This window comes from Histoplasma capsulatum, genomic scaffold (genome assembly GCF_000149585.1).
Source record: "Histoplasma capsulatum NAm1 scaffold_6 genomic scaffold, whole genome shotgun sequence".
Taxonomy (NCBI): Eukaryota; Fungi; Ascomycota; class Eurotiomycetes; order Onygenales; family Ajellomycetaceae; genus Histoplasma; species Histoplasma mississippiense.
In genome coordinates, this window is record NW_001813977.1 from 1,041,919 (window position 1) to 1,064,529 (window position 22,611).

Below are 22,611 nucleotides of genomic sequence, written 5' to 3' on the forward strand. Positions count from 1 at the left end.
ATGAGCTCGTGGGAGAAGATGCCATTCCAGACGAGGCCTTACTAAGCTGGATATTGGTTTTTCTAGTCAGGGTTTGTTGTGATATAATATGCTTGTATCATCGGGACATGGACTAAGAATACTCACGATCCAAATCCCCGCCTGGGCAACTGTTGCAGTGCCTGCATGGCTTATCAGCATACACTGTAGATACCGTATATGGGATGATGCTTCAGTAGCAAATATGCTTTGCAGCGTCGCTTACCCGTGAACAGATTTGTCACCAGCGACTGGTCCTCCTTCTGACTGACATCTCCTGGCCTACCCAGGAGAGGTTCGTACTCATCGGCCCTGTTGACAGCTGCGGGAGGCTGCTCAGGAATCCCCGTGGCGGAGGCCATGATGCTGTGTAGCACGCGATATGATAATTATGACGCAGAAAACAGCAGAAATTAACAGGAGTCGTAGCTGCACAAGATGCGTATGAATACCCTCAGATGCTCTTCCCGATGATAAATACTGCTGCCGCTGCTTGTTTCGTTGTTCTGTTCACGTCGTTGTGAATGTGAGGATGGAACTCGCTCAATAAATATTGAGTCGATTGCCAGCGATTGATCTTCAAGCGAAAGTCAGCCCGGGGCAATTGGCCAGCCCACGATTGGCCGAGACACTGGCGAAGCAGCCTTTACCTGGTCAAGCTCCAGCGAAGCGTCATGCATGCACAAGCATCATCATGGTCTGCCTCAGTTTAACTTGCAAGAGAGCCCGCTAAATATGACATCAGCCGGAGCTAAATAATCCAACGCCATCCACGCAGTGAGCCAAGAAGGGCCACCAAGCAGGATGTACGGAGTAGAGTATTTGAGAATTTACTATTTATCGTCTGCTGCCGTCTGCTGCCGTCTGCTGCTGTCTTCTGCTGTCTCCGACTGGGCATCGGCCCCCGCGATCGAGGACTCTGGGCTGCAGAACTTGCTGGACTCGGCTGCTTCGGTAAACCGGGAATCGTTGCCCCTATTCGGCAACGTATCTATCTATCTATAACGATATCTCTGCTGAGCAGAAGCCAATGGCCTCAGCCCACTTCGCCAGACTTCGCCAGACTTCGCCAGACTTCGCCAGCAATTCGCCAGCAATTCGGCGGCGACCCCGGCGGTACAATCGGGAGTACTCTGGCCTATACAAAGAAACATGCAGTGTCCAATGCTGCATGGTGTGGGCCAGGTGGAAGTGTACAAGGAGACCAGATTCCTCATTTATCTTAGCTAATAGTTACTATATAAGTTAGTTAAACTAGTCAGTCAACTCGTTAACTACCTCCTCATGCTCTCAATCTAGTATTTAATCCGTCCAAGGTTTCAGGCCAACAACAACAATTAAAGAGGTAAACATAAAAATGGATATCCCCACCAGCAGCAACCCCTCCAACACCGACGGAAAGATTACCCCACTCCCCACCGCTGCTGATATCGACGCCGTCTTCTCCTCCACAACCACAAACCTCGCCTCGACCTCCCTGAACGCCACCGTCCTCGCCTGTTCCGACGAGTTCTTCGCCGCAGCCTCAAACCTCCTCACTCCCACCCCGCCTATCCACCGCCCTGGCGTCTTCGTCCACACCGGAGCCTGGTACGACGGCTGGGAGACACGCCGCCACAATCAGCAAGAGTACGACTGGGTCGTCATAAAGCTGGGTGTCGGCAGCGGCATCGTCGTCGGCGTGGAAATCGACACGACATACTTCGTCGGCAACTACGGCGAGGGCGTCGTGGTCGAGGGTGCTTTCGTTGACCAGGAGAATGCGCTGGCGTCCGACGTCGTGAAGCCTGCTTTCAACGGCTGGACCACCATCCTGCCCCGACAGCCGTGCGGGCCATCGCGCCGCCAGGGCTGGCTGCTTCCCCGCCCCTCCGACCCAATCACCCATGTGCGCCTCAGAATGTACCCCGACGGGGGCTTCTCGCGGCTGCGATTATACGGCCATGCCGTGCCGCCTCCGCCTCCGCTGGCTCCAAAGACGGGTGTCACAGCAGGCGAGGCAGCAGCCGCGGCGACGGAGGTGGAGGAACTTTCCTCGGCGCTGATGGGGGGCCTTGTCGTTTCCGCGAGTAACCAGCACTTCACTCCCGCGTCAAACATCCTGCTCCCCGGCCGCGGGCAGCATATGGGCGATGGGTGGGAGACTGCTCGTTCGCGAACGCCGGGCCATGTGGACAGGGCGGTTGTAAGGCTTGGGCTGGCAGGGTCGGTGGAGAAGGTTGTGGTTGACACAAAGGATTTTCGAGGGAACTTCCCCAGAGCGGTGAGGGTGTCTGGGTTTCTGAAGAAGGATGTCAAGGACGGACGGGATCCGAAGGCGGATGATGAAGGGTGGGTGGAGGTTGTACGGGGTGATCAGCCGTGTAAGGCGGATTTGGAACATGTGTTTGAAGGGGAATTGCTGGGTAATGAGGTTGGAGGGAAGGTGTTTAGCCACGTTATGTTGACCATGGTGCCCGATGGTGGGGTCAAGAGGTTCAGGGTGTTTGGGAGGAGGGCAACATGAGGATGTCCTTCTCTTGTTGATTCAGCCCTTCTATTTAAATATGGGGGGGGGGGGAAATGTTGATCATTGCATTATTGTCACATATTTTTCAACCTGATAATGGGATTCTGGGCAGTTTTCTTGGTTTAGCATTAAAGCGATTACAAATCTCGTGCAACGATCGATGCACATCATACTAGGCACTATTCAAGAAGGCAACTTAGAGAGAGAATACGGTCCTTTGGTGGTAATTATGTGGTAATGATACACGCGCCATAGACAGCAGCCAAAGGGGAAACGGGAAGTGAGGTGTGAAACGGGGAAGACGGGGCCATGGGGGAAGCCAGGCTGGTTCGAGATATATATACATACATGGAATGATGAAAGCGGAAAGGCTGGGAAAGGGGAGAAAAAAAAAAAAAGGAAAAAAAAAGGGACATAAAGAGCCTGCCAATATTCTGGTATAATTCCTTCATTTCCCTTCTATTCCATATGTCGTAGTACCCCCCCTCCTATGCAGATAATTTTTACCATGTCGTTATCATCGGGCGTCGCTTCTCGTAAAGAAAATGGGAAAATAATGAAAATAATTAAGCAGAAAAATGAAGAAGAGAAGAAGAAACCCAGGGCCCAAACACAAACTACGGAGACAATAATAAAAGAAGCTAGAATATAATTTCATCCATCCATCCATTCATACGCATTCATACGTGTAGAAGGTAAGTAAGTAGAGAAAATCGAGAAAGGCAGAAATTCTAAAATTTCCCAGAACATATGAGTTCTGTGAGACAAAGGAAAAGCACACGGTTGTAGTAAGACGGCCGGAGGATATGTATGCCATGTCTAGCATAGAGAGTGCACATAGCTGGATGCTTGAAGTAAAAAGAAATGCATACAGGCAATCCTATTTCGACGATTTTGCAGGCGGTGAGCCCTCCCCATGTCCATTCGTATTTATACGAGTGTATGAGGCATCAACAGCAGTGGCAGCGGCAGCTGTTGCAGCACCAGCAGGAGATGTTGTTTGTTCGGCACTGAAACAGGGACCCGCCGTTGGGCTGTCGGGCGGTTTTGAGTCAGCGTTAGGCATAAACGCATACATATCCCCTGGCTTCCCCTGAATGGAGGTCATGGGTTTGAGTTCATGCCCGTTGTTTGTTTGTGGTTCCTCTTCAACGGGGGACGGGGCGGCGGCAACCGCATGTGAGGATGCTCGGCGCCACCGATAACCCCGTCTCGGGAGCTCAGACTCCAGTGAAGGAGCTAGATACCGATCAAGCATCGTTCTGAGCACATCTGACCTGACGGGCTTAGCGAGGTAATTGTTCATACCGGCGTCTATGCACTTTTCGCGATCGCCTTCAATAGCGCTGGCGGTCATGGCGATGACGAGGACATCGTTAACGTTAGGATCCGAATCCTCGCGAATCTTGCGCGTAGCATTGTACCCATCTAAAACTGGCATTTGAACGTCCATGAGGACAAGGTGGAATGGGTTTCCTTCTCCAGATGCACGCCTAAGAGCCTCCACAGCTTGCTGACCATCACTGAACGCCTCGCACTCCAGCCCCAAATTCTTCACGAAAGTCACTGCAATTTTTTGATTGATCGGATTATCTTCGGCAATGCAGACGCGGATTCTGTTTCGGGAAACAGATTTGAGATCTCTGATTGTCTGTCTCATGGGGACCTGCTTCTTTTCTTGAGTGCTATCTTGAGACCATGGTGTTTTCACCACAGAATTCTTCGGGGCTTTGCTGAGTACTAGCGTAAAGGTAACAGTCGTGCCTACCCCTTCCTCAGATTGCAGCCAAATCTTTCCGCCAAGCACATCCTCTATTATCGCTTTGCAGATGCTCAATCCAAGCCCACTCCCTCCGTATGATCTCGCTGTCGAACTGTCAGCCTGGGAGAATGGCCTGAAAAGGCGAACCAATTGCTCTCCAGATATTCCAATACCAGTATCGGCAACTTTGCACGTTATACGAATACGGCCATCGTCTTCATCGGCTGCTTTGGCTTTAACCGTGACGGAACCTTTGGGAGTGAACTTGTAGCTGTTGCTTAGCAGATTCATAAATATCTGGTGGAGGCGAACGGGGTCTCCCAAAACCAATAACTTTGGATCAACGCCATCAAGGTCCTCGATAGTCTGAAGCCCGCGGTCACGGTGGGTATAGCGAAGAGCACGAACAACTTCCGCAATGGTTTCTCTGAGGTTGAGAGGAACCGTCGATACTTTCATCTTGCCTGCTTCGAGTTTGGAGAAGTCGAGAATATCGTTAATTAACGTTAAGAGAGTGTCCGCGCACACACGAATTGATTCAACGTAACCATCCTGCTCCCGGTCCAAGTTGGTCTTCTTAAGTAATTCAGACAATCCGATAACCCCATTCATTGGTGTGCGTAAGTCGTGAGAAACATTCGCCAGAAATATTGACTTAGCCTTGGCGGCATCTTCTTTGAGCTTAACGTTATGTTTAGCCTCCGCTTCTGCGACTTTGGACTTTCGTTCCGCTTCCCTGGCGAGAGACAAGGCACGTTTCTGAGCCTCGACCATAGCGGCGTTAGCAGCACTAGAAGTAAACGTCAGCAAGTTGGCAAAAATCGTAAGCAGCGCGGCATATGTGTGTGGTGCGACAAAAGCTTACCTAACTTTACTCGCGTTCCGATAGAGGAAGGCGTTTGCTAATGATATTCCAACTTGATTACACACAAGACGGAGCACAACTAGATTACGTTGAGTAAACGAATTGGGCTTGCCCTCAACGTGAATGACTCCAAGAAGATTGTTGGCTTGGATAATAGGCAGGGCTATAACGGATTTTCCCTGAGGGTTTCGGGAGGCGTAGGCTTCGCTGACATTGGAGAAACGTTCATCATCCAGGACATTATGGACGAGTACTGGTTCCCTCGTACGCAGTGTATAATGTGTGATTTGTTGTGCCATTTTATCTTCCACTTCAGAGAAGGCGAGGCCGTCGGCGAAAGCTACATCTCCATTCTCGTGATCGCTAGCCGCAGCAACCAACCAACCATATGGCTCAAATTCTGTGACCACAAGTGCTAATTCGGAACCGCTACACGACTCGAGTATTATGCCAACCATTTTGGTGAGTAGCTTGTCTATGTGTAATTCGGAGGACATGACCTGACTAAATTCAAGAATGCTGGACAAGTCGATAATATCTGAAAATAAAAATTAAAAAAGATGTGGTTAGAAGTCTCATTACTACGAGTAGGGGTGGTGTGTTGCGAGGTTCATACCTAGACCAAGCCCAGATATATCCAAAGACCGTTTATCAGCGTGTTCTTCATTTTCCTCTAGCCACTCTCGTTTACGTTCATCTTCAAGGTGGGGATGAATGGAGTTTGACGCTGGTTCTGTATTTCTCGTCGGAACGTTCAGTATCGAATCAACAGTTTGACAACCAACATCATTCGATCTCGATGCAGAAGATCCAACTCTTAGAAGCCACTCATGTTTTTCTGAAAGGTGCTTAGCTTTTCCTGTTGCACTGATACGGTTCCAAGAGGCGATTGCTTCCTGAAGCAAATACTGAGCAGCCCGTTTAACGCCACGTCGAACAAAGAAGTCGACTTGAAGCTCGAGAGCAAGGGCTTCCTCCAGAGGCCATTTGTGCCACTGGGCATGATCGAGTGCCGCCTCAAAAGCAACGAGAGAACTCTGAAATTTGCCGGATGCCTCACATATTAGACCTTCAAGCAATAATGCCCATGTACCGTAATTCGCGTCGCATGCTCGGGCCTTAAAGTCGATTTCCTTTTTGTACTCCCTGACCTGGTTGATGGTCTCCTCGAGGCCAGGTCTGGATGGATCATCAAGATGGAGGTTAAGCATAGCTAAAGAAAGATAGAAATATGTCTGAGTGGCAGCGCGCAGCGACCAGAGGCCAGCCACCGTTTTCATCATATCAGTGCCAATCTCCACTACCTTCTCGTAATAACCGTAGAAATAGAGTGGCACCAAACTCATTGCACGATACAAATCAAGAGTGTGCGAGTTCAGGCCATGAATAGCAATATACTTCTCGCTGTTGTGGTGGTCGTCAGATAGAATATGATCCGCAGAGTTGATGCAAGTAGCCCCTTGGAGCGCACGTGCAACTTGCCTAAAAATCGGGATCTCAGTAACATATTTTACTTTATTTAGAGATGAAAGACAGTTGAAGTTGGGGTTAGAGGAATCTTACCGGACAGAAACGATATAAACTCCGCCACGTGGGTCGTTTTCCCAATCAGCGATTTCCTCGGGTGCATAATTACACAGTGCTTCCAACTCGCCAAGGTCGTGGCCTAGACAAAATCGCGTGAATACCATTGCAGATACGTTGACCAGTATCAAATACCGTTCACCCAGCAAAAAGGCTGCTTCCATGGCACTCTCGAGGTGTGGTAATGTCGTTGACATCGGCATCCTCATATGATTAACAAAATAATTATGGGTGGTAACAGCGCGCGCAGGAACCCAGGTTTCGTTGAAGCGATTTAAGAGACTAACTGCGGCATCGCTAAGCTTGACGCCAAGTTCGAGATCCTTGTATCGGCTCATTGCAATCATGGACATGTAAGTGCAGAGAAAGGTGATCTGCGAGAAGGCTCCACGAAATAAATAAGTATTCATCATTTCAATCCCCAGCTGGAGAAATGTCAGGGGTTGGCCCCAGATACACACAGCCAAAGCTTCGGCCATTAGTGACCCAAGGGTGATCAATGATTTGTCCTGACTGAGAGGTACAGAAAAAACGACGTCGAGGTCAGCAGCTTTAAGATACGCGCTTAGCTTCTCGTACGCCTCATCGCAGCTTTCCCAGGAAGTTGACCGGTCGATTTTTGCACCCAAATCTTCCATACCCGTGAACAAAGCCTTCAGGGCAGCAGAAAAATCGCCATTGTGGGCGAGAATCCTGCTTTTTAGTGTCCATGCCCTTGCCTTGCATACAGCGGTGTGTGCGCGCTTAAACACAATGTCAAGGATGTTCATAGCTTCTTCTGACTTTCCACTAGATATAAGCATCTCGGCTGTTTGAATATGGAGCTCTCGTGTTTCTTCATAGTAAACGTCTTCCGCATTGCTATCCCATGGGTCATCCTGCAGCAGGTACAGGCAAGCTTGAAAATAGCTTAACGCAGTAGCCTTTGCTCCAGACTGGAAAGCGGTCCGAGCTGCGTGGTATAGAGCATCTCTATATTTGATCCGTTCGTGAACTCGCTGCTTGATCAATCTTGCTGCGCACTGAATATGTTGAGCCCTCGAATATAGTGAAGTGCTATCTGTTGGTCCGTATTTCATGAGGGTTTGTGCGGCAATGAAGTGCATTTTCTCTTGATTATGACACTCTCTCATTCTTGATACAGCTTGGGCGTAGCGATCGTGGGCGAATCTAATTTTTGTTTTTCGAATGATTAGCTAAATCAGGCCGTTTCGATCCAGATGGCAAGCAAATTTATATTACATAGGTGGAAAAAAAAAAAAATTTTTGAGAAAAAAAGGACCAGGAATTTGGGAAGCTTACCTAAATTCATCATCAGTTTCCCCTGGAAGTATAATATACATTTGGAGCAAGTGCTGAAGTCCTGAAACCATTCCCGATTTCGTCTGTGTCAAAGGTGTCCGTCGCGGACATGTAATGTCCTCCGCATCTTCCCCACCCATAGCGAACAGGAATTCCCCTGAGAGCAACCTCTGAACTAAAGTGAAGGAAAATGGGCTACCTAACAATGCAGCCCACAAAAGAATCGACCGGGATTCCACGGGAAGCTCTTGGAAACGTTTGGCAATGAAATCTGTACCGAGACCTTCGCCATAAGATGGGGACACAAATTCTGTAAATATCCTGTCCAAGTCAAACTGCCAAGCAGAATCTCTCCAGGAATACCATATACAGTTTTTCCGATAGCAGGTTTCGAGGATCATTCGCATGTAAAACGGGATTCCTTGGCTTTTTCCTTGGACGACTGCGGAAAGAGGAAGAAGTTTTTTGCTAGCAGGCTGGTGCATCGTGGCAGCAACATATTCGTGAACCTCCGCTTCGCTTAATGGATTTAATTCGATCCTGGTAACATTGGCCGTCTCCGTCTGGAAAAGTGCCTTTAATTCAGGATGGGTTATTTCTTCTGGTCGGCTCGTGATCATAAGGACGCATCGAATTTTAGTTCTGATGATCTCAAGAAGAGTATGAACACTTTCCACATCAGCATATTGGACATCATCCAAACACACACATATCAGTTTATGGAACGACATAATCCTCAATATTTCAATCAGAGTATCCGCAAATCGGAGAATAGCGTTGGACGATGGCCCGTGACAGAAATCCTTTAAAGTCTGACCAACGCTTAAGCTAATAAATCCGTCATCTTGGAGATGAAATGACTCCTCTGTCTCTTCTTTAAGTACTTGAAGTGGGGTAGCATTAGACTTCAAGAAGTTCATGGACTCGCTATTCACATCCACAGGGTATATCAAATTTTCTGGTAGGCCGAGGACTTGATGGAGGGATAACCATATTGGCTGCAGGGTGACACGTATTGAGCTATGGTAATCGGTTGAAACGTCACGTTCGGAAAATATCTGACGAAGAAGGCTAGCGAGGATTTTAAAAAATGGTTCAAATGGAACCCTCCGTGAACGATCCAGACGAGCAACGGCGATGTAGCCATGTTTGCGGATTTCTGGTTGTAGTCGATTCAGAAGATCTGACTTTCCAAGACCAGCAACACCAGATATGCTTATCACTTCACAGCGGCCACTTTGCCGATACTTTGCCTGTACCTTTCGCCGTCCTAGAGGTGCAAGAGAATCGAATTGGTTGTGGTTACCAACAAAGGAAGTCAAATAACTTTCGCGATCATTGATGTCCCCAGAATTCCTTGAACCGGTGGGACTTTTAACTCGACTGGAGAGAAGAAGTGTCTTTTGACTTGAAGAAGAATCGGCACTACAGGCTGAGTCCTGCGTTGATGTATGTGCAAGAGCGAAAGGACTAGACGTAGATTGGGTTCTAATAGCAGCAATACTATATGATCCAGAGTCGCTGGAACCATCCCCGGCCTCGACGCCATCCACACGACTATCGGAAATAGATGAGCCTGAGCTAAGGGCATGAAGAGAGTGAATTGACTTGGCCGCCACTTGAGCCACAGCAGCCTGATGGCGTTTTTGGACTTTGTCAATAATGTGAAGAATTTGTTCATGCTCTTCTTTCCGCCCAAACATAGCTGCTGGTAGCGTAAAAAAAGATGAAACATCTCGTTGGGCTATGACGAAATTGTTTAATCCTTCTTGGTCGCCATCACCAAGTAGCCTTGATATTTGCTGAAGATCCCACTTCACAGAAGATATCGTGTGATATCTATCATTGATTTGCTTGTGGGTCATTTTTTGGATGACAGCGGCGGCTGCGTCCGGTACATCCATCCTTTTGCGGGAAACCTTGGGTAATGTTTTTCCAAGCACATTTTGTACAACTTCGACAGGATCACTAGCATCGAATGCAGGTTGTCCGGCAAGCATCGACCAAAATAACACGCCAAGAGCGTATATATCAGTTCGGCTATCAGGCTCCGTTGGCAATCTCCCAGTCTGTTCAGGCGCGATGAACTGAAGCTTATTTTTCACCCCCAACTCGCGTGACAAGATTGACCAGCCTTCACTCAACGCATTATCGAACGATCTGGCACCATTACCTATGTTTGAGAGTTTCACTGCACGGGTCTCGGCATTGAAATGGAAGGCATCTGGTCTGATTTCTCCATGTATGCATTTCAAGCCATAATGCAGCAATTCTAAACATTCGCAGGCACCGATGGCAAAATCCAAGAAGGTTGCGATGGGCACCTGGGTGCCCGGAGACGTACTCTCTGCTAATACATTTCCCCTATATGTCTGGAAAAATATAGGACCGAAGCCTACATACTCTTTCAATTGATTGGGGCCTTGGGACTCGTAAAGGGCAACCAAGAAGGGGCCGCGATCCCCTGGCTGGGGAGCAAGGCGAATAATATCAATGGGGCGAACAGTATGTTTGCATTCAGGATCCGATATCTGGATAATCGACTTCAGCGTATGGAACTCGCGCTCCAGTCTTATAACATGGCTTGAGACACGAGCCACTACCTGTACCCATGAGGCGTCGGGCTCATTGCGAGAGGAGACATCACTATTTGATTCGCTGAGGCTACTTCTCCAGTTATGTCGGGAGTGAAGTTTGTTTTCGATGCGAGGAGAGGTGTGTGCAGATGCTGATGAGGACTCTTTCGATCGAGAGGAGGAAGGAGTAAAGATGGGCACGTCTGTATCTGAAGCCAGCCTGACACCGGAGACATGCCAATGATCGTAGGAGGAGCGGAAGGGTCGGAGATTCTGGTCCCAGATGTAACCGGGTAGTTGCGACAAGCGTTCAAGCAGACGCTCTGGAGGAAGTGGCAAGTCCTCCCCAAGTATAAGGCTGTCATCCATCATGGGGAGTGGAGGAAGCGCGGGGGAGGAGGGATCGACGTCAAAGGGTGCAGAAAAGTATGCGACAAGACCAGACTCTCAACGCATTGTTTGGTACGGCGGTGGAGGAACTTTGAGAACAGCAGCGGGCCTCAAAAACCACCGAATCGACGAGTAGTCGTTCATTAGACGGCCCCAAACCCGACGCCATACAACAGCGTAGATGGGAATCGGAGCAGATGGCACCGGCAGAAAGGTCCCTTGGAGGGAGTAACGCTGCTTGTGGTTTGGCGATCGGGCTGGGTCGAGAAGGCCTCAAGAGGGCTTGGCATCCCTGTTTCGGGTCTAGCCTCCAGCCCGCTCCTGTCTTGACGCTCCACTGCAACACGCCACCAATCGGAGCCGGAAAAGTACAGAGTACGGAGGACATGGCATATCCAATTTTAATATTAGATATCCTTACCACCCGCACATCTGCGCCAGACTGCCAGCCTAATATAGATAGATGCCCTTGCTAGATTTGTGTTGTGGGCGATCTATCAAGGGCTGCGATCTGCTTTGTGTTTATTGATGCACCCTTTGCTTGCAGCGGCGTGTGTTGTTTGTGATGAAGAGACATCAGCCAGAGATTTCCCTTTGCTAAGCTTATCCTCTTGTGCCTCCCTCCCTTCTTATATCTATAGTATCTGTTTTAACTGTTGAATAAAATATTTCACAGTGTCAAGCTAAGTCGGCTCCCGTGACTAATAAAAGCAATTCTATAAACCCAGGTCTTCCAGCAATCAGGGAGAAAGGCCCCAGAGCGGAAAGCGGCGAATCCCTGATATACTCCCGATATGCAAAATAAACGATTAACGGGACACAGTAATAAGCAACTTTCCCGTGGCTACAAGTTATCAAACCGGAAGCCCAATTCTAAAATATCATAAATACTGCATTTAGCCATCCTAAGAAGATGTTATATGGCTAAAGGTATGACACCGTGACCTAGGGAAGCGATATCACTTCCATTCGAAACATTTCCCCCTATCCTTCGGACATATCCTGTACCAGTCCGGGATCCCTTTGAATGATCCCCTCTTCGGAGGGATGTGACATCAAATTGCCAGCGCCAGCCTTTGCAGAAGAAATAAAATATCACGCAGTACGATCTCTGCACACGAGCCACACTACGGGAACATATTTGCTAATCTGCACTCTACATCATCATGATACTATCGCTTGTCAAAACCATGGTATTTAAATAAAGACCCCTTGGATTTTCGTACTCGCTCGCCGGCTGCTACGACTGTGTGAGGAACCCCTTATTTATCCACACACGGACCGGAAGAACCAACCTTATCTCCCAAAAAAGAAAAGAAAAGAACAAGAACAAGAAAAATGGGACTCCGGCGCCTGATGGGAGCGGACTTGGTCCTAGAAGCGTCCCATTTATAACCCCATTCATTTTCTTACTGTGCACAAACCTAGAAAAGATTATGTATGTTACTCTGAATTTTATCCGATAATACTCTTGCATGCAATGCTCCGTGGATTAAAGAAAGGAACTGTCCCTTGCATGCTCCAATCTCAGATCACGGCTCCTTGAACAACGAATTACATGGATTAATGCATGGGCGTAGCCTGTATGCAAAGCTAGATCTGCGAGGATAGCAATCACAACCTGGCGATACATGCATATTTTCTAGGTTGCTTTTACACTAAATGCACTGTAAGTATTGTACATACTTGGTGATAGGAAAGGTGCGGAGGGGACGAAAGACGTAGAAGTGTTCAAACCTATGGGAAGGAAAAAAAAAAAAAAAAAAAAAAAAAAGAAGAAGCAAATTACAAAGGTTGACATAACGAGATAAAGGGACATTAGATTCTGATCATAAAGAAGCCAGTTGTCCATTCTCTCACTGTTATTTCTTAATTTGCAAATAGCATGAAAGAAGTCGCGGTGCATCCACCCGCCTATTATTGAATCGGCGAATGTCACAATCGAGCTAGAGAATTTTTGGGAGAGCTCGGGTGCCGATGACCTCGGGAGTCTCTTGAAATGATGTGATGGGCACAAGCTAGCGTGGGAGTCGACTCTTTAAGACGTTCGTGTGATAAATATCACCCCCATCGTGGGCAACAACGACAACATACCCAACTGCTAATAATATCTAGTGGATATGCCAATCAATATCCCCGTCGTCCGCACGCACAGCCGTTTTGGATGACTGCGAAGCTATTGATGTATTTCCGTCCTCCCCCTGTCAAATCGGGTTTTTCCCGCCTCAGCCTTAATAGGCCCTGTCCATCTTGTGCTTGTCACCTCGCACTCTGGCTCGGTCGGTTTATAATTTCTCTTAGGATCAGCCGTTCCAAGCAAGGGTTTTTTGAATTTCAAACAGGGTGTGTTCTTTCCACGCGCAGTTTGTTTGTTTTCTTTGGCCCAACATTATTTGCTAGACGGAAAAGAAAAGCGCCAGCTGTCATGTTATGGGACGCCCGCATTCTGTGTCACAATTTTTATACTTCAAGCTAATAGCTAACTACCACTGGGGTTTATGGAGGAGGTTGAGGTGGGGGGGGGGGGTTGGTGAGGCGAGGATCATTGCCAACAAGTGCCCCGTGGATTACATCAAGTACACAAAAATGCAGTTGAAATATCTTATATTCGTCCTCCTCGTGGGGTAACAGGATGTTCATGCCTATGTCCATATAAATCCATAATAGCTCCTCCCATCCAAACCAACTCTGCACGATACGGGCCTTTGTTTGATGTGTTTAAAAAAGCTCTTTGTTGAAGAATGGATAGTTAGCGCTATATATATATATCCAGGTATGATATCAAGCCTACCGTACAAGATAAATGTTGATAATATTATTTTCCGGGTAACCGTGCCATGCTTACTCACTCTCTCTAGTGAGTGCGCCACAGCGTACGGAAAACCACAGCGTACGGAAAATATTATCAATATCTTCATTCTTCATCTTCAAATAATCATCATTAATTATAACCATGCTTAAATCTTCTAATTACACTGAGGAGCAGTTGCAAAGAGCTGTTGACATGTACAAAAGCAATTCAAAATTAAAAATCACATCTCTGTCACAAAAATTCAAAGTCCCATATGCCACCTTGTATGAGAGGATCAACAGGAAGAAATCAAGGACTATGAGGGTTCCACTGAATAGAGCATTGAATGACAGTCAGGAGGAGGCAATTAAGATATGGATTCATCAGTTGGATATTAATTTTTGCCCGCCCACCATCGAGCATATTGAAGCCGCCGCGAACCGCATGTTGAGGGGGGGTGGATGGCGTAGTGGTAAGCGCTGTTCATGGAATGCTTTCTCAAGTAGGCACTTGGTGTTGGGGCCACCTCTGCTGAGACAAGAAGGTAGTGGGTTTGAATCCCACCTTCTCCAAAAAGGATATTATCACATCTTGATGAATATTGAGGGTATTCTTTTTTATCTCATTTCTATTGGTAACTGCCACTGCAGGGTGGAGCAATGTTCAACACTATGTACATAGTCTAGATGAATTTAGTATAGTGTGGGATTTTAAGATGTTGTGATTCTTACATATTTAGTTCAAGCGATAAGAGACTGCTTAGTATTGTGTAAGCAATTATAAGGCAAGGCCTCTTTTGAGAGCTAAATTCAGAATGGTATAGTGAAGTCTCTTCATCAAAAATGACTCAGTTATGAATAGAGAGATGTAACTAGAGAATAGTTGAATATAAGAGTAGGCTAATGAAATGAAAACTGTTATCCACCTTTGAGGGCCGCCCGGGCGGGAAACGGCCCTTCCCGATGCGGAAACCGGCCGTCCCTTTCTGCGCTTGCGGTCCGCCGCGCCGACCCCAGCTAAACTGCAACGTCTATATAAACCCGCACGTCTCCTCGCCGTTCCTGTCGAAGAGGCTTGGCTGGTGCGCTGACTGAATGGAGAAAGCTAGTTCGTTCTCCTCCTGGGTGTTCCTTGATTGATGATTGGTGGAACGTGATCGTTTGGATGTCTGCAGACCCTTGTCCGGGGATCTGCGCTTCCTGGAAGACGACTTTCGACGGATATCTAAGCGACAGGGCTCGGTGAGTGGTTGAGATTGATGAAACGAGGAGGCCGTGCTGGGGGTGCGCTTTTGAAGTCGTGGCGCTTGTCATCGAAGGTCAGGCCGCAGCGCATGTCCGCGATACTAGTGATGGTACTGTGGCCAATGATCCTGGCGACTCCCCGGACATTCTTCCGACCCGCCAGCTCAAGGAGTTCCGCCTCTGGCCTCCGCTTGTCCGACACCCACGAGAATTTGGCTACGCTCTCCGCTTGTCCATCGTTTGCGAGAAAACATGTGGTTCCGCGACACACGATGGCACGCTGATAGGAAAGCATTTCGCCCAGCTGCACATTCCTTTCCTCTGAGTTCCCAGGGCCCTTGACAGTTATTGATTTGTTGCCGCCTTCATCCCTAGCGATAAAGGTATCCAGTCCCAGCTCCTCGTCGCTCATCATGGTGTAGCCCACAAGCACCTGAAAGAACTGTCTCGAGTCCGCGTAGACGTCGATGATGCCCGAGCTATAGGGGCCCGAGCGGTCAAACACCCACGCCTCCATCTTGGTCCCGCAGACGGCAAATGCGTGGACGAACCGCCGAGTGGGCTGGGCCACAAAGACCTCGCGCACGTAGCGGCTTATCTGCAGCAGGGCGCTTTTGGTCTTGATCTCCTCCTTGGATTTTTTGAGCTCGCCAACTACCAGGATATCTCTCCAGTCGTGATTGTTTTGAGACGGGTTCGCGCCGCTAGCTCTCAGAAGAAGGTCAACTTGCCGTTCCGCCTTCGAACCAGTCAAATCCGCTTTGCTCGCCGTGGTGTAGTAGGTGCCGCGTGATTCCGCGAGAAGGTCTTCTTGAAGGCGAAACCACCAGGCGAGGACAGCGTCCTGTGTAGGAGGATTGGGAAACTGGGCCCAACTACCGTCGCTGTCTGGGGTCAGTACTCGTCGACAGATGGCATCCGCTCTACCGCTCCAGTCCTTCTCCTCAAAGTATTTGTCAAAGAAGCCCTCCACGTCTCGGAATGTACAGCTACGTATCTCCTCGAAGATTCTCGGATCCACCAAATCACGCGTCTGCTCGGAGCCTTTCTGTGATGACGAGGTGGATTTGACTGGCGTGCCGTCAAATGAGGGGGGGACGCTCGCCGGAGGGGTCGCTCGCGAGATGGTAATGGTGAAGTTGAGGACAGCCTTCCAGATATCGACGCCCAAGTCTCTTTGGATGACGTGCCGCGCCAACGCTCGGCAATGGTCGGGATCCGGAATTCTGGCGGAGGAGTGGTGACCCAATTCGGTCACTGGTCAGATGCTAAACCTCTTTCCGGACTGTCCCACACCAGTACATCTGCAACTGAAGCAGCCCAAATACGGCTATGGAGATATTCAAGTGAGGAATAAAATATCTTAGATGGAATAAGGCAAAATCCCTCCGCCCAAAATAGACAGGGTGAATGCAGAAACAAATCGGCAGGACCTTACTTTAACTCTGAGAGCACACTAAATAGATTTATCGCGGGTGAGGTTTCCAAGTTCAAATTGGGTGATCGCGTCATCGTATGCTTTGATAATTGGATCGTACAAGCGGTTTGGGTTTTGGGGAGTGCCTACGATAAGACCTTTGTCATTGTAAGGAAAGAGAATGTCTCGTAGGGCCCGACAAAGCGGTACAAGGCCACGAAATTTTGGAGGGAACTCCCTCAAAATGAATCCAAATCCCATGTTTTCAGCTTTGCTCATGTGGCCAAGCTTGGCGTTTGCAATGTCCTCATAGTTACCAGTATACCAGGCACGAAGTTTACTATCCCTAGAATGATTATCCTTCCCCCAGCCATTACGGGCGCACTGCCAGATAAGCACGTAGAAAAACGACTCAAGATCATGCCGATATGTATGGTCGATATTAAGTAACACCTCGATCGCCATGAACTCCATCGTGCCGGTCTGGTGCCGCGCGCCACTACGCCCGCTCCCGACTTCTTTGGCAAGATCTAGATCGATTAGCATGCCCGAGTGGCCATCCGTCTTGTCTGGATCGGTTATTATTATGTTGTTCTCCGAAACATCCCGATGAAGGATGTTCCCATCCAGGTAAAGAGAGCGGTGCGCCTTTATTGCATCGCGAAGTGCCTTGAGCAGCTCCAGTGGTGATTCGTACCTGTAGATCGGCCGGCCAGCGGGAGAGATCACGAGACACCGGAGGACACGGTTGTTGTAGAGTTCCTCGCCATTCCTGTCGAAGAGGCTGGGTTTGTGCGCCGACTGAATCGAGAAAGCTAGTTCATCCTCCTCCTGGGTGTCCCTCGGTTGATTGGTGGAACGCGATCGTTTGGTCGTCTGCATCCCCTTATCCGGGGATCTGCGTTTCCTGGAAGATGACTTTCGACGGATATCTAAGCGACGCGGCTCAATGGGCGGCTGAGATTGATGAAATGAGGAGGCTGCGCTGGGGGGTGCGCTTTTGAAGTCGTGGCGCTTGTCGCCGAACGTCAGGCCGCAGCGCATGTCGGCGATGCTAGCGATGGTACTGTGACCGATGATCCTTGCGACTCCTTGGACATTCTTTTGACCTGCTAGCTCGAGGAGTTCCACCTCCGGCCGCCGCTTGTCTGACACCCACGAGAATTTAGCTACGCCTTGTCCATCGTTTGTGAGAAAACACGTGGTCCCGCGACACACGATGGCACGTTGAAAGGAAAGTATTTCACCCAGCCGCAGCACTTTTTCGTCTAACGTCCCAGGCCCTTTGACGGTTATTGATTTGTTGCCGTCTTCATCCCTAGCAATAAAACTATCCAGTCCCAGGTCCTCATCACTCATCATGGTGTACCCGACAAGCACCTGAAAGAACCGTCTCGAGTCCTCATAGACGTCGATGACGCCGGAGCTATAGGGACCCGAACGGTCGAACACCCACGCCTCCATCTTGGTCCCGCAGACGGCGAACGCGTGGACGAACCGCCGGGTGGGCTGGGCGGCAAAGACCTCGCGCACGTAGCGGCTCATCTGAAGCAGAGTGCCTTTGGTCTTGATCTCCTCCTTGGATTTTTTGAGCTCGCCAACTACCAGAATGTCTCTCCAGTCGTGTTTGTTTCGCGAGGGACTCCCACCCCTAGCTCGCAAAAGAAGGTCGACTTGCCGTTCCGCCTTCGAACCAGTAAGATCCGCTTTGCTGGCCGTGGTGTAGTAGGTGCCGCGTGATTCTGAGAGAAGGTCTTCTTGAAGACGAAACCACCAGGCGAGGACATTGTCCTGTGTAGGAGGATCAGGAAACTGGGCCAAATTACCGTCGCTGCCCGGGGCCAATACGCGTCGACAGATGGCATCTGCTTTGCCGCTCCAGTCCTTCTCCTCAAAGTATTTGTTGAAGAAGCCCTTGACGTCTCGAAAGGTGCAGCCACATATCTCCTCGAAGATTCTCGGATTCACCAACTCATGCGTCTGCTCGGAACCTTTCTGCGATGACGAGGTGGATTTGACTGGCGTGCCGTCAAAGGAGGGGGGGACGCTCGGCGGAGGAGTTGTTCGTCGAGGGATGGTGTCAATGAGGGTAAATACAGCTTTCCAAATATCGAAGTTCCAGGTTTCGACGTTCTGGGATTCAGTCGGAGGCCTTTGAATAACCAGGTTCACTAGTGGCCGGTAGTCGTCGTATTTGAGATTTTCTTGTGCCTTTCGGAGACGCTCGACTAAGTGTGCTAGATCAGACACCATATCCCCGTTACTCACTCGCGAGCGAAGGCTGTAAGCTGCATCCTCTCCCTGTAAAGCAGAGAGGAGTTTTGAAATCGCATTTCGATAGAGTTGGCCAAGGCTCTCATCAGCGCCATCGTAGGAAATTAGACGCGACTCATATATTGTTTCAGCTTCCTGAAGCGCGCCTCGTAAACGATCAACTAAGTTGGTGAGAGGATGGTTCTTGATAATGATGCGATCTTCTTGCGAAAGTCCCGCCATTTTGACGGGATAAAAGACCGTTGAGTTGGTGTGAGATTAACTAGGAGTTGTAAGGGGAGAAAAATTAGGTCGGTATGCTAATATTATGTGATGGGAAGCAAACAGGGGAACAAAAATGCAGAATTATTAGGAAGTTATTATGTATGATACGTCTGAGAGAGGATAGCTCGCAGGGAACAGATGGAGTATAATCAAAGGGAGGAATATGGTCAAAGGTTGATCCGGTTTGGCTTTGATGCACAACACGAATGTGGGAACGGATAGAGCCGCCGAACAAGGAACCAGGCGAAGATTAATCCTATGTGAACGCGACGGAAGGTACCAAGCGCGAACAAAATATTGAAATCGTATGTTGAGGAGGTTGGCTATTCCCATTTAGGATTAATGTACGCCACCCAACCCGTCGCGTGGGAGATGTGGTAAGAGCGTGCTGGCTGCCAGGAAGAGCGCATCAGGTATTAGTAATCGCTGTACTTAAGCTCAAGCCTTCTCGTTGGTTAGTGATTGACGTGATTTCCAGTTGGAAACGATACCGGCGAATGAGACTTTTTTGTAATTAGTGGCTTATGTAGATTGGAAATCGTCAATATGGTAATTATCTCTTTCTTCAATAACCGTCCATATAAAGCCAGTATTGGGTTTTTATGACAGTAGGAAAAAAGGACACTGATGTAGTTCACCTGCTGGCTACGTTCCGGTTTCCGGATTGCACTTCATTGGCGCAAGCAAGAAATTTAAACGTTGGCTAGCGGCATAGCCTGCAATTTCAAGAACCGGAAGGTTCGAATGTGCATTTTTCTCTACTCTTTCGCTTTCGGCCTTTTGCCCGCGCTGCTGAGCTACTGTAGCACAATCGGACTGAATGGCTACGCCCGTGAATAGCGAGAGGGAGAAGGTGAATATATTACTGCGAAAACGGGGTTATCCCGCGCGATGGATGGCCGGAGCAACATTCTGAACTCCGGATCAAAGTTTTCCCTCGCGCGATTGGCCAGTCATTTTCTGAATGCCCCTCAATAGTTTGCATCAGCGCCATGCCCCTCACCACGCCCTTATCTTTCGTCGGGCGCTCCTTCCATATTAGATGCTGATGGGCACAGGGCAGATTTTTTTTTTCTCTCTTTCTCTCATATTTTGTGTCATGTCTTCTAATCACGATCCTGTGGAAATAGCACTAGGAGATGAGCTGGAAGGGATGTTACAGGACGTATGGATGGCGGAAGCAAAAAGATTTGCTGACACTACTGTACGCGGTAGTTCTGGAGTTTCGCGCTGCCCTACGCCTGCAGGCTGTTGGCGAATATCACAAAAAATCCAAGACAATTTAAAGGTCAGTAGCCGAATGGCATATATTAAAGATTTGATCTGATTGAAATGTAGATTGAAATGAAGAATCCCTACACAATAGATTTGGCTGTGTGTTTTCCTGGAACCTGGACAATCGGGACGCTCTACACAATACTAGTTCCTTTGAATTTCGACGGCACGCCAAAGGTTGGCGGAGAATTGATAAAGTATGGCTATTGTTACCAGATACATAAAGAATGCCGGGTGGAGGTCCCTGGGAATGGGAAGCTTGTTGCCATTGTGATCAGATCTCATTGAACTAGTCTGGTAAGCCCTCTTTAAAGTAAAAATCGCTGTTTTGAAGCGCAATGTCCATGTCTGACCAGCCCAGAAACAACGTATCGTCCTGCAGAGCTCTATCCATGTCTGACAAATCTGTAGGAGGTGGGAGCTCATTTTCATTCTGGAAAGCTACATCAGTATCATGCATATGCCGGTTTGGAGATGTTCGTGCGTCGGAGATTGTTTGCCCGGAAGGCAAAGTGGCGGATGTAGAGTTTGTGTATTCAATTCCGTTTTCTGCATTACTAGAATCACTCTCTGTGAGGTGACTTTCCCTGTCTGTATTTAATCGTGATATGAAGGTGTCGTGAATATTAGTGATAAGGTTAACATCATATCCGAGGCTAGAGCATATTTCGGGCATCCTGGAACTCGTTAGTAACGTTATTCTCCAGAATAATATGGAATTAGGAGCTCACTCAATATTATCACCAACCAAACTCTTGATGATGCTAGGAATACAAAATGGTATAAATCCATCCTTGCATTGAGGTACTTCCGCTGCACCCAATCGCTCAGTGAACATTTTGTGACATTCTTCCGGTGCGTCTGTAAACCGCGCGTAAAGGTGAGGGCGCCGGGCGCCTGCAGCCAGCTGGTTAGTAGTGGTAATGAAAACAGTGTTCCAAGGAGTATTTCGACGAACATATAACAAAGATTTCCCAGCTCTTGTGGCCCCAACCCCGCTCTAGCAAGTGGGATATACATTGATTCACAAACATACAGCCCCGGCGATACCGCTTCAAGTTCTTAGAACTCGAGTCGCTTATATAGCGGCGCATCATCCAGTCGATCGTCTCAACTGAATTACCCATGTAGAGCAAAATAATACAATAATTGATGAATATAAGTTTTTGGAATTTAAAGACCAGCGAGGAGAATACCGCATTCAATTCAGTCTCAATTGAAAGCCTTCCATACGAGCACGCATCATAGATCATCTCTTTGTTGTCCGCAGCATTGAGTGTAGGGAGCGGATCACCTCTGGCGCTGTCATTTTTCACAATGCGATTGTTCTCTGGCGATCCGCCGAGCAGAATGCGTATTGCAGCTTGGTTATTCGCAACATCATTAAATCCAGCTTCTTTCTTTCTTTCATCCCACTTATCCATAGGTGGAACGGAGGCTAAAAATTTGTTCGCATCTGTTTTCCACTGAGGTATTGCATTAGGCAGCTTCTGCTTTTTCTTCGGAGGGTCGCCAAGAGTTTGGTTATAGACCACAATTTCACATGCTTGAGCCGTATTATTGTTTTGGATGTTCGAAGTTGGGTTTGAGCAGATCGACTGTAAGCACTGAGCGGCCTCATTGCCTCTTGTGCTTATAGGATGATTGGAATGTGTTTCATTCCCTCGAAAATTCCAGGAAGAAGTCGAGCTTTGGTATGGTGATAGAGGGCCATCATTGTGTCTAGGGTTCCCGATATGCCCGGAAGATGTTCTCTTTCGGGAAAACAAAGAGGATGGGTTTGGAAGTGAGGGCCGCGGTTGCAAGCATAGAGTGTCCTCATTGCTGCTTGTGCTTGCAATATGAGTGAATGGGGTTGGGGAAGGACAAGGAGCGGTTGCGTTAGGCTCACAGCGGGCGGAGTAACTGGAGATTGTAGATGTTTGAAAGCACAACTGGCGTTCAACAGACAATAATCTTGATTCAAGAAATTTGATATACTCGGTATCGCTGCCCCGAAAGTCGAACAGTCGATAGTTATTCTCCATCTTCACTGAATCTGGGTGGAGAAATGGTTTGGGCGAAAACACCCATCAATAATGAATATGTTTCTGGACTAGCGTTACTCTTGTCTCCGATAAGGTGAGCCGCTGGCTGCCAATAATGCTTCACTCTTCCACTTCATTCGCCGAGATGACGATGGCACGGGTGGCCTCTCTTTTTTTAGGTTTGATAAATGAACCGAGCTCCTATTAGTTGCTCAGAGGATCGCACTCGGAATTTAGTTCGCTTTTGTATAGACTAGAGCGATCCATGGATGTGATATCGAATCCCAACAGGACCAGCTGCGCCGTGATGGCC

The 22,611-nt window shown here is 48.4% G+C and overlaps 5 protein-coding genes across 5 annotated transcripts; 1 reads left to right on the forward strand and 4 right to left on the reverse strand.

Annotated features, from left to right (window-relative positions):
- Positions 1-112: 112 nt before the first annotated feature.
- On the reverse strand, positions 113-380 carry HCAG_06647 (predicted protein; the record flags this gene model as incomplete). The annotated part of the gene is made up of 2 exons (XM_001538992.1): positions 113-141; positions 245-380. 2 exons carry the CDS (start codon positions 378-380, stop codon positions 113-115), a joined length of 165 nt encoding a protein of 54 aa, XP_001539042.1.
- Positions 381-1,375: 995 nt separating this feature from the next.
- On the forward strand, positions 1,376-2,524 carry HCAG_06648 (conserved hypothetical protein; the record flags this gene model as incomplete). The annotated part of the gene is made up of 1 exon (XM_001538993.1): positions 1,376-2,524. The coding sequence occupies one exon, from the start codon at positions 1,376-1,378 to the stop codon at positions 2,522-2,524; it is 1,149 nt and encodes a 382-aa protein (XP_001539043.1).
- An 883-nt stretch (positions 2,525-3,407) lies between these two features.
- On the reverse strand, positions 3,408-10,985 carry HCAG_06649 (hypothetical protein; the record flags this gene model as incomplete). Its single annotated transcript, XM_001538994.1, has 6 exons — positions 3,408-5,079; positions 5,155-5,583; positions 5,737-6,636; positions 6,718-7,908; positions 8,041-8,062; positions 8,240-10,985. 6 exons carry the CDS (start codon positions 10,983-10,985, stop codon positions 3,408-3,410), a joined length of 6,960 nt encoding a protein of 2,319 aa, XP_001539044.1.
- A 4,036-nt stretch (positions 10,986-15,021) lies between these two features.
- On the reverse strand, positions 15,022-18,954 carry HCAG_06650 (predicted protein; the record flags this gene model as incomplete). The annotated part of the gene is made up of 3 exons (XM_001538995.1): positions 15,022-15,520; positions 15,593-16,267; positions 16,580-18,954. 3 exons carry the CDS (start codon positions 18,952-18,954, stop codon positions 15,022-15,024), a joined length of 3,549 nt encoding a protein of 1,182 aa, XP_001539045.1.
- A 1,880-nt stretch (positions 18,955-20,834) lies between these two features.
- HCAG_06651 (predicted protein) lies at positions 20,835-21,695 on the reverse strand (the record flags this gene model as incomplete). The annotated part of the gene is made up of 3 exons (XM_001538996.1): positions 20,835-20,862; positions 21,003-21,168; positions 21,308-21,695. 3 exons carry the CDS (start codon positions 21,693-21,695, stop codon positions 20,835-20,837), a joined length of 582 nt encoding a protein of 193 aa, XP_001539046.1.
- Positions 21,696-22,611: the final 916 nt, after the last annotated feature.